The 10,681-nt window shown below is 51.0% G+C and overlaps 4 protein-coding genes across 4 annotated transcripts; 2 read left to right on the top strand and 2 right to left on the bottom strand.

The window, feature by feature from the left end:
* Nucleotides 1-1,274: 1,274 nt before the first annotated feature.
* On the top strand, nucleotides 1,275-2,976 carry MRS44_010893 (uncharacterized protein; the record flags this gene model as incomplete). The annotated part of the gene is made up of 5 exons (XM_065619509.1): nucleotides 1,275-1,553; nucleotides 1,605-1,788; nucleotides 1,853-1,920; nucleotides 2,000-2,625; nucleotides 2,679-2,976. The coding sequence occupies 5 exons, from the start codon at nucleotides 1,275-1,277 to the stop codon at nucleotides 2,974-2,976; spliced, it is 1,455 nt and encodes a 484-aa protein (XP_065475581.1).
* A 255-nt stretch (nucleotides 2,977-3,231) lies between these two features.
* Nucleotides 3,232-3,909, bottom strand: MRS44_010892 (uncharacterized protein; the record flags this gene model as incomplete). Its single annotated transcript, XM_046275831.2, has 1 exon — nucleotides 3,232-3,909. The coding sequence occupies one exon, from the start codon at nucleotides 3,907-3,909 to the stop codon at nucleotides 3,232-3,234; it is 678 nt and encodes a 225-aa protein (XP_046135467.2).
* A 2,249-nt stretch (nucleotides 3,910-6,158) lies between these two features.
* MRS44_010891 (uncharacterized protein) lies at nucleotides 6,159-7,703 on the bottom strand (the record flags this gene model as incomplete). The annotated part of the gene is made up of 3 exons (XM_046270711.2): nucleotides 6,159-6,615; nucleotides 6,666-7,630; nucleotides 7,680-7,703. 3 exons carry the CDS (start codon nucleotides 7,701-7,703, stop codon nucleotides 6,159-6,161), a joined length of 1,446 nt encoding a protein of 481 aa, XP_046135468.2.
* Nucleotides 7,704-8,862: 1,159 nt separating this feature from the next.
* Nucleotides 8,863-10,349, top strand: MRS44_010890 (uncharacterized protein; the record flags this gene model as incomplete). Its single annotated transcript, XM_046283461.2, has 5 exons — nucleotides 8,863-9,015; nucleotides 9,075-9,145; nucleotides 9,237-9,532; nucleotides 9,593-9,687; nucleotides 9,753-10,349. 5 exons carry the CDS (start codon nucleotides 8,863-8,865, stop codon nucleotides 10,347-10,349), a joined length of 1,212 nt encoding a protein of 403 aa, XP_046135469.2.
* Between the last annotated feature and the right edge of the window lie 332 nt (nucleotides 10,350-10,681).

Genomic DNA, 10,681 nt, shown 5'->3' with positions numbered 1-10,681 from the left:
ACCACGGTCGTGTGGCCCAATGGGTACGAAACCTCAAAAACAGTTCCTCCCTAACCCAATGGCACTAACAATTCCTCCAGCAAGGCGTCTGACTACGAATCAGAAGATTGTGGGTTCGATCCCCATCATGATCAGCTTCCTTTTTGCTTGTGGGCGTTGAGAGTTGTGCGGTTCCACTGTGGGCCTCTATGTTGTGCTGGTTGAGTCAGGGCATACCTAGGTTTCGCAAGTCTGCTAAGAGTCCCAGTTGGTTGAAATTAGAGAATTAGAGTTTGAGGTATCTACCAAGGGCAAACTCATCCTATGTTTGCGTTTGTGACTTGAGTCCTGTTCCCCTGCCTCGGTTCCCATGTGGTCACGCGACCCGCAATTCAGTACTCCCCAAACACAACGCCTGCTATTGCCAAAGACATTGCTGCCGAGCCTCCATCCAGTGATGCGCGGCATGGTGCCTATTCGCAACTTTGTCTTGGCCCTGAGAATCCACTGGAACCTAAGTCTTCTGCTTGCCTTTCGCTCGGGTTCTGGTTTCTTAGGCATGTGCTTTTAACAGAGTACCGGAAGTTAAGAAGACCATCGTATCCTAAGACACATATGAGTTGACCTTAATAGAAAACTGGGGTTGAGAAGGTCCTATGGCCCCCATTAGAGCAGCTGGAGCGGCATAAATCTCACCCATGTACGTAACCAATCCATCGTACGTGGCCAGTTACCGGCGTCTGAAGCCTCTGAGCGGAATCTGACATGCCTATCATGCTTACTGATCGACAATCTTGCGTCGGCTGTTTATAGAAACTGCAACTGTTGCAACCAGTCGAATGCTCGATAAAGACCAAGCCGAATTGCCTTGCTATTCTTACCGACCAGATACGGTACCTATCTCATGGTTACATGCCATCCATGTTTCACAAGATACTGCCCTCACGAGGCCCGATAAGAAATGCTGACGGTCCCCTTGCCTCCCTGTCCGACGCTAAGGATAACGCGCTTGATCGGCACTTTTGGCTGCCCAATCTGAGCAGTGATCCTTCGGCGTTTTTCTCACCCCGCACCGCTCTGCCCTATCAGCACGTTCCATGGAAGGCCAGCTGATATGTAACGTCGCATGAGGGAGCTCGTGTTTCTGGCAGCCTCGCGATGGTGTTGCGACGGGGTTTGAACCGCGATCCTTCAACACTGGGTATAAAGCTTCACGCAGCTCCACATTCAACGGTTCGGTCCGTCCAGAGACGATTTGTTCATCTCAATTCGAGGCATTGATAGTTTCTGCAACCATGTCGTCCAAGAGCCCAGCTGGTACCGACGCGTCTCCGACTGCCGACGTCGACGCCACGCCACACGTGCCGAACGACACGGTAGACACGGTCGACCTGCCTCGTGGATGGAAGTATCGACGAATTCACCTCTTTGGAAAGATTCTCCCCTGGTATGCGTCTCCTCGGATTCAGCTGGGCATGGTTGCCTTTGTGTGCTTCATGTGTCCTGGCATGTTCAATGCCTTGGGCGGCATGGGAGGAGGTGGAAAGACGGACGCGACACTGGCCGATAACATGGTTAGTAATTGAGATTGATGGTTCATTGGTAAATTCTCATGTTCGCGATAGAACACGGCCCTATACGCGACATTCGCCGTCTTTGGCTTCTTCGGAGGCACCTTTGTCAACAAGCTCGGAGTGAGGTGGACGCTGGCTTTTGGAGGTGTTGGCTATGGTCTCTACGCCATCAGTCTGCTTGTCTCGGAGCACAAGCATGTTCCGGGCTTCAACATCTTTGCTGGAGTCTGGCTGGGTATCTGTGCTGCCCTTCTGTGGACGGCGCAGGGCACCATCATGATCTCCTACCCGCACGAGAGCCAGAAGGGACAGTACTTTGCCTGGTTTCTGGGGAATCTTTAACATGGGCGCTGTCATTGGCAGCTTGGTAAGTCACTCCAACCTGGGATCTGGGCTGCATTGAATGCTGCAGCTCCATGTACCAGATCCAACTAACTCCCTCCTAGATCCCTCTGGGTGAGAACATCAACGTCAAGGTGAACAAGACAGTCAGCGACGGCACTTATATTGGCTTCATCGTTCTCATGTTCTTTGGCGCTTGCCTGGCCCTCACTCTTTGCAACGCCGGTGACATTGTCCGCAAGGATGGCTCCCGCGTCATCCTGATGAAGAATCCGACCTGGCAAAGTGAACTCATTGGTCTCTACGAGACACTCAAGTTCGAGCCTTTTGTCATTCTCCTCTTCCCCATGTTCTTCTCTTCCAACTGGTTCTACGTCTACCAGCAGAACGCGGTGAACGGTGCCTACTTCAACACCCGAACCAAGGCCCTCAACAGTCTGTTGTACTGGTTGTTCCAGATTATCGCCGCCGGTATCTGGGGCTATCTCCTCGATGTCGAGAGCGTCAGGCGTACTATTCGTGCAAAGGCTGCTCTTGTTGTCCTCTTTATTCTTACCTTTGCCATCTGGGGAGGCGGATATGCCTTTGAAAAGACATACACTCGTGCCAGCGTTGATCCAAAGGCGGGCTACACTGGTGCCGACTGGGAGGACTCGGGTTATGTTGGGCCCATGTTCTTGTACATGTTTTATGGCTTCTACGATGCTTGCTGGCAAGCCAGTGTTTATTGGTACGTTGGTCTTGTTGTGTTTCTTCTCATCTTGATACTAACAGGCAGTTCAGGTTCATCGGCGCCCTCTCCAACTCTGGTCGTCGATCTGCCAACTATGTTGGCTTCTACAAAGGCATCCAGTCTGCTGGCTCGGCAATCATGAACCACCTTGATGCACGCAAGACGCCCTTTAGGACAGAGTTCATCAGCAACTGGGTTCTGCTCTCGGTTTCTCTTGTGGTGGCTGCTCCTGTCATTCTGCTCAAGATCCGCGACCATGTTGACACGGAGGATGACCTGAAGGGAACAGACGAGACCCTTGCGGATGTTTTGCCTGCGGGCCACCCTGAGAAGAGAGTCGAGGCATGAGTTTGAGTGAGCGATTGTTAGTTCATGGCGAGGCGTCATGTGATGATGGGTTTGCTGTTATTGAGGGGAGAGATGGCAGGATAAGCATGTTTCGGTATAATAAATTGAGTTGATTGGATTGACTATGATAACTCGTTTCAGGTCTTGGGAGTTGAGCATTCTTCAGCGCTTCAAGTTGGTAGCCGAGCGAACAGTGAAAGTTACCACACATTCCTAACCATCCTACGCACACTACACTCTTGCTCCAACCTTGGCTCAGACAAACTTGACATTTCCAAAGTACTTGGTGATGTGGAAGCTGGCCTTGTTTGGCGAGCTCCAAGCACCAAGCTCCTGATCAGGGAATGTGGATGGACTGGTGACTGTGCGGAAAAAGTTCATCCTCCACCTGGTACCCTTGGCAGCACCATCGTCGACGTTGAAAAGACCCAAGGGGATCTTGACCTTGCTGACCCAGCACTCGGCAGCCTTGTCAAGCTTCGTCGTGGCAGAGAAGCCATCAGCTGCTGGGTTGGAGACGAAAAAGTGATCGAACGGCGCGCCCTCGGCCCTATCCTTGGACGGGTTGTAAACGAACGCTTGGTACGTCACATTGTTGGGGTTGACTTCGAACTCTAGGTAGGTCTTGGGATCATCGGTGCCCTTGTAGATGAAGGCTTCCATGACCTCGTACTCCCAGATGTCATCGTTGATGCCCTGCTTGGGATCGAAGTAGAAGTTGGTCTCGTTGTGGGCGGTAAAGGTCAACGAGAGCGAAGTTCGCGTGTAGCAGAGATCGACCTTGGTGAGGGGGAAGTCGGTCTGGTCAGGGACAGACTTGGAGTAGCTGATGGTGCCGACCCTGGGGCATGCTGGAACGTTGACAGAGGGCACCCTAACGGCGTTGGCCAGACTGGCGATGGTGGTAAGTGCAACAATAGCCAGAGAATGCATGATGATAGCTTTGACTTGACAGTCTGGGGAAACGTTTTGCTCGGCTCTGTACAGGTCTAATAAGTCAATCAGGAGTGGGTTAACGCAGCGCCGATCCCATTTAGTTGCCGTAGGGCACCCGACTTACTGTCAGACAGGATCAATTCCCCAGTCACCGTCAGCCCTGGGTGTAACCCTGCCATCTAAATGAAACAGAGACATTCAATTTGCAACGTAGCACTGCCTCGGCGGCCATTGGTCAATGTCGTTGCACCGCGACGAGGTTGGCCAGCTAAAAAGTAACACCACGTTCCCGAAGCTAATCCCAAAAGGCAGAGGAGAACGTGACCTCTGCTGCAAGGTGTTCACGCGTGAGATTACCGTGATAAGCTGTGAGTTGGGAAAACAAGTGCGGGGACGAGAGGATGAGCCCCGTAACATCTTCTGCAAGGGGTGCTCACCCTAACCCCACGACTCTAGATGAGAAAAGCGTTCACGTACGAGTCCCGCATGCCCGACTGCTTCCTTGCCAGCGTAGGTACATTATGAAATCATCAAGGTACGTACGGTAAATCGCCAAAATCGGACCCCAAGGCTTAGATGAAATAAGGCCCCGGCACAGGTCAAAGCTGGCACCAAGAGAAGCCGACCTACTGAGGAGACTCAGCGTACGAGCTCGCGCCCAAAGACTGTCTTCAAGAACAAGACTGATCAACCTTCTTCCATCTATCTACTGGCGGGAGGCAAAGGATTGCCAGTAAGGGTTCCAGATTGGACTGGAGAGAGCTGTGGCTCTTGTAGAGTCTGCAGCTTTGTAGGGTCCCTGAGAGTGGTGCAAACGAAACCTAATGAAATTAAAGTGATGACAGGCTTAGCTGAATATGCAAGGCCACTCGGATAATTTCTTAGGGTCTCTGTGCTGCCACTATGCTATGAGGAATACCCGACGATAATCGACCGAAAAGGACAGGCTCGTACAGGAAGCAGTGGCACCACCCTCGTTCTCTGACACGAACCCACCGCGCCATCCGCGATCTTGAAAAATAGAGATACCAAATAAACTCATGTACGGTGATACAACACGTTGTAATAATGTACACAGAGCGGATCTCTGGTCGGAGTGAGTGGTTAGGTACATGAGGTAGTCCCTCTTAGCGACGAAGCTACTCATCAAAATCATTCAGAAATGACATGCTAGGTAACCTTGCGCTAGGGTCGCTCGCCTGCCTATAGAATACACATTAGTAAATTAGTTGTGTTAATTGCATTAACATGTCTTTCGCAGAAGTATTGTGTTCTTTGTTATAGTTGAAGCTCGGCCGTTGATGGGATAACTGAGCCTGAAGATAGTGTTTGGCAGGAAGCAGCGTGGCAACTCAAGATTGTCATTCTGGCAACTAACCATGAATTCTTTACACACAATCCCTGGCCTTTCATACGTCAATTATCGCGTAGTAAGTTGTTTCACCAAGCCATAACTTGACAAACGTCTCCTGCCGGTGTCCCTGCCGAGCCATCTGTTGTATTTTGTGGGGAGCCTGAAGCAACATGGTAGCTGCGTACGCACGACTGATACTCTGCCATGGTATTGGCTATTTAACATTCAGAGTTGGCTAGTAAAACGGCGAAGAAAAAGAATCTTGAGACTACTAAGAGATTGCTCACTTAACCCGGGATCTCCCTACTGATTATTCAGTTTGAGTACAAGTCCTGCAACCACAGGCTTCTGTACCGTAGGATCTCATCTTCTTCGAAGGATAACAACATTCCAGCCCTTTCTGGACGGCCAATCGCAATTTAGCGAGGAAAAATGCAAGTTTTGGATGAACACCAGGGAGTCATCCTATCTCTACGAACTGCTGATTAGAAACTCGGGACCTATGGTGGGATCGAACATATGTTCCATACATACAATCTTTGCTCCGTTTATTTGAAAAATGATGTTAACACCATCCATTTTACTCAAAGCCTCCTTGGTTTGGATGAGTTGTGCGGCCACTCGACGCCCTAGTTGCTAGGTATCATCCACCTGTGACTGATGGGCTAGCCCATGGCTGGGAGCACGAAGAGCTATGATACGACAAGACATTGAAATCTTGCGAGTTGGACTAGGATTTGAAAGGGGCCTATCTGATAGAAAGAACAATCTACGGGCAAGAACTTGTAGCTTTGCAAGTCCCTGACTCTTTGACTGTTTCAGTTTCATCCAATCCTTGCCCAAACCCTAGCTTCACCTCGTATTTCTGAGCGATAACGGCCTGCTAGCAACTTCAGGCAAAGATCTTCTTCCAAACCCAAAGACTCCTGCTATTGGTATAATGCTTGAATCCCTCAATACCCCACTCCATACCGATGCCACTCTCCTTGTGTCCACCGAACGGCACGTTGGGCGCAACATCAAAGTGAGAGTTGATCCACACGCTTCCCGCGCTCAGCTGGCGACCCATTCTCTCGGCCCGGTCCAGATCCTTGCTCCAGACTGAGGCGCCGAGACCTGTCTCGAGGGCGTTGGCGCGGTCGATGACGTCTTGCTCGTCGGACCACTTGAGGAGCGGGACGATGGGGCCAAAGGGCTCTTCCACGACGATGCGGGAGTCTTCGGGAGGGTTGTCGATGATGGCGGGTTCGATGAGGTAACCCTTGGATGTCTCTCGGATCTTGCCTTCAAGAGCGACGTTCCATCCTTGTTTCTCAATCTCCGAGTACATGTTCTTGACAAGCTCATATCTAGTGTGTGTGTTAGCACATTTGGTCAAGAGCAATTGGAGACAACTTACTGCATGCTGTTCTGCACTGGCCCGACAACCACACCCTCCTCGAAGGCACCGCCGGTCTTGACGTGATTCTTTGTAAACTCAACCATGGCATCTCTGAACTGGTCATAAATCTTCTCGTGCACATAGACTCGCTTGGTCAACATGCAAATCTGGCCCGAGTTCAAGAATGACAGCATTGTAATCTTGGGAAGACACTTTTCGATATCAACGTCCTCGCAGACAATGGCGGCATCGTTTCCGCCCAACTCCAGAACCACTCGCTTCAAAGTCTTGGAGCAGCTGGCAGCAATCTTCTTGCCGGTGGCAATTGATCCTGTGAAACTGATCATGTCGATGCCAGGGTGGGCCGTCATCCAAGGACCCAGGTTGTCGTCGCCGCTGAGGACCTGGAACACGCCTGGAGGAAAGATTGACATTCCAATCTCACCGAACTTGAGATCGCAGTATGGAGTGAATGGAGAGGGCTTCATGATGACGGCATTGCCGGTCATGATCGCCGGGCCGACCTTGCCCAATCCCAGGAGCATAGGCCAGTTCCAAGGAACGATGGCGCCGCAAACGCCCAGTGGGGGAAAGGTCGAGGTAATTCTTCTCTCCTCTGTGTCTTCAATAATCTCATCCTTGACCTCCATGGTAGCAAAGGTCCGTAGCCAAGTCAAGGTCATGTCCATCTCCTGTCCGGCCAAGCCCAAAGGCTTGCCTTGCTCCATGGACTGCAGCTTCTCAAGCTCATGGCGGTTCGCCTCAATGGCGTCGGCGAAAGCAAGCATTAGCTTGCTTCGCTCCTCGTGCGTGGTCTTAGACCACTTATTAAATGCGGCACGGGCATGCTTGACTGCGAGATCTAGCTGCTCCTCGGTAGCGACAGGGACCTCGTACAGAGCCTGCTCCGTGGACGGATCGATCGAGTGCCGGGTCTCTGGGGTGGCGACGAACTCGCCATTGACGATGTTACCAGGGTAGGTCTAGAAAGACTTAGCAGGGTTCAGTACAACGGACAGGGGATTGACAGACGGAAATGTCGATTTTGACGGCCATGGTGTCTCTTTGCTTATTCTGCGCAAACTTTGTTGAGCAAACGGATCGTCGGGTGCACAAGCTACCAGGCACTTTATTTACGTCTCGGGAGCTCCGTCGAGGGGACCTCATGAGCTGATCTTATGGGCTATGCTCCTGCAGCTCGCTGACATGGGGTCAATTGGTCCTTGCATACTCCATACGTACGGCCCAATCGCATCCAGTTCAAAGAGTCCTGGACCTTGAAGACAGCCCCCGTGGAACCTGAATTGGGACAGCTTGGCGAGACGCGGAGCTCTGGAGCTGTTGGTGCTCAACTGCGGAGTAACACCCGCGTTGGAGCGAAGCCAGGGTGACGTCGCACCATCATCAACGATACGACCTAACAGATCCACAGATGGAGCATGGCTGAAGAGGGGAAATCTTCAAGCCTCGGTCGACATGACGACGTCACTTTTCCAATCTCTCCTGATTTTCTGGAGCGGGGAAAGACGAATACCACTTGCCCTTTGTAGGACGATTCAAAAGCCATTAGCATTTTCCCCTGGCCTTGCAAAAAAAAAAAAAAACACTTAAGACATGTGTTGGTTGTCGATCACCGCTGCAACCCTGTTCCCCGTTACCACCTAAACTCTAATCCCGCCGTAGACCTGCAGATGGAATCGATTGTCTTGATCTTCCTCTTCTGCTACTCTATTTGGATGCCGTTTTCCGCTTTCCTTCTCGAAACGGGTCTGGTGCGAGTCTTGAAGGATTAGGGGTACAGGAATAGCGCAGGCAGATGGCAGATAACGGCCACTTCGTTAGCTCGTATGTCAAACTGTTCTAGTCACCCACCCGGACGTGGATGCTCCCGCTCAGGTAACTTTGTCCTTAGTTTCATCTGTGACAGGTCATGGACCTTGAGTTACTTGGCGATGGCAGTTGGGGGGATATCAATGCGGTGCGGGTAGCGGCAGTGCAATCTCTCCACAGTCAATGGTAGGCGAGTTCATCTACCGGATTCAATCCTTGTCCCTGGAAATCTTGTCGTTGCTGCCCAGGCAACTTTAAAGAAGGATGCCATGTCCCACGCCCGGCCAGTCTCGTAGACAAAGTTTGTAATGACTGACAACGCCGTCATTTCCTGTCATTCTGTCCTTTCCTTTGTTTCGTAAAGTTCGGCCGCTCGACCGTCAGCATGGCCCTGGACCCTTTGACAGCCTTTACGGTCGAGGCTTGGACGTATTTGGGGCTTAGTCTCATTGTCGTGGCCATTCGCTTCGGTGCTCGATGGCGTTGGATGGGCCTTGGGGGCTTGGCTCCCGATGACTACCTTATGGTTCTTGCTGGTGTGAGTTGTTAACCTTCGACCACGTGGGTGACATTCTCAGCACTAACAACCTTGGCCAGCTTCTGTTTACGGCAGAAACTGCGACAGCACATTTTGTTGGAGCCTATTGGCAAGGACTAGCCAACAATGCGTAAGCCCTTGACCCAAAGCAGCATTCGATTCACGACACCCTCAGCGGAGGATATAAACGTATTAGGAGGCTGACTCATCTCGTTATCCAGCATGACGGACGAGCAACGTGCAGCCCTCGACCCCGACAGCGACGAATATTACCGACGAGTCCATGGATCGCAGACGCAGCTATTCGGTTGGCTGGTGTATACGGTGCTGCTCTGGTGCCTCAAGCTATGCTGGCTGTTCTTCTTCAAGCGCCTCGGAGATGGCGTCGACAATATGACGCTCAAGATTAACATTGGCTTTGCAATTGTCGGGGTGACCTTTTTTGGAACCTTTTTCACCATTCTGTGTTCATGCTGGCCCATTTACAAGAAGTGGCAGATCTACCCTGATCCTGGAAGTGCGTGCATTCAGAGTTGGGGCACTGATAAGACTTTTGCTAACATATGCATCATCTTAGATACTTGCTACCCTGCCGTCTCGCACGTCCAGGCTTGGACCTTGATCTGGACAAACTTGAGCACTGACCTGTACATTATGTCTATCCCTCTGCCGGTAAGAGAATTTGATCCGTCTCTCTTATCAACCATCGCGGGGCACTAACGAATCTGTTGCTTTAGATGGTCTGGAACGCCAACATTCCCAGAGCAAAGAAGATCGCTCTCATCGTCATCTTCTGTGGCGGTCTCATCACAGCAGTTTTTGGAGGTCTTCGATGCGGCTACGTTCTCCAGGGCGGTGTAGAAGGTCCTCAGCGAGCTGGAGAGTGGTCCTGCCGAGAGTCTTTCGTGGCTATGGTTGTGACTAACCTGCCTGTTCTCACACCTTTGATCCAGCGTGGTGTGAGACGTGCACGCATAGGATATTCGGGGTATAACGGATCTGGGTCTGCTGGGACTCCAGGCGTCAGTAAGGGCAGTAGTCGTTTCCAGCTCACGACTATAGGTGGCAAGGGAAGAAAGAAGGCCGCCTTTAAGCATCCTCTTTCGTTGCCCGGGGAAACTTTTTATGAACGATACGGCTCCGAGGAAGAGATTGTCGAAGGAGGTCAGAACCCGGCCAGCGCGACAAACACAGACTCGGAGTCATATCGAAAGAACGATGGCAAAAGTGGCGAGGAAATTGTTGTGACGACGCAGTGGAATGTCGAGCATCAGGAGTCGGAACGCCATGAAGTGGACAGGGAGAGTAAGAAGTTTGTTACAGCCGGCTACTGAGTCATCGAGGCATATTATAAAAAAAGAATAGAATAATAACGGTGGTAGACCGACCAATGGACAATATTAGGCCAGGCCAGGTCAGCTACAGTGTGACAAGAGGCAAGATAGGTTCCATGATTTGACTATTGTACATCTTGAGGGAGTGATAACTGGTAGTCAATTAATTTGCAAGAAAGTCCGGGAACATGTCATTCACGAGCCAAAGCATCAGATTGTGTCTAACGAGAGGAACCAATAAGCACAGAGATAATAGGATCCATGGGTAGATATAATTGAAATACATTCTTGTTGGGATATCATTATCTAAATGTTGACAAATTAAATGAATC

Source organism: Fusarium solani, assembly GCF_023522795.1.
Source record: "Fusarium solani strain SB1 chromosome Unknown bctg00000007, whole genome shotgun sequence".
Taxonomy (NCBI): Eukaryota; Fungi; Ascomycota; class Sordariomycetes; order Hypocreales; family Nectriaceae; genus Fusarium; species Fusarium solani.
The sequence above is the reverse complement of the archived record's forward strand: the minus strand, read 5'-3'. Positions and strand labels throughout refer to the sequence as shown.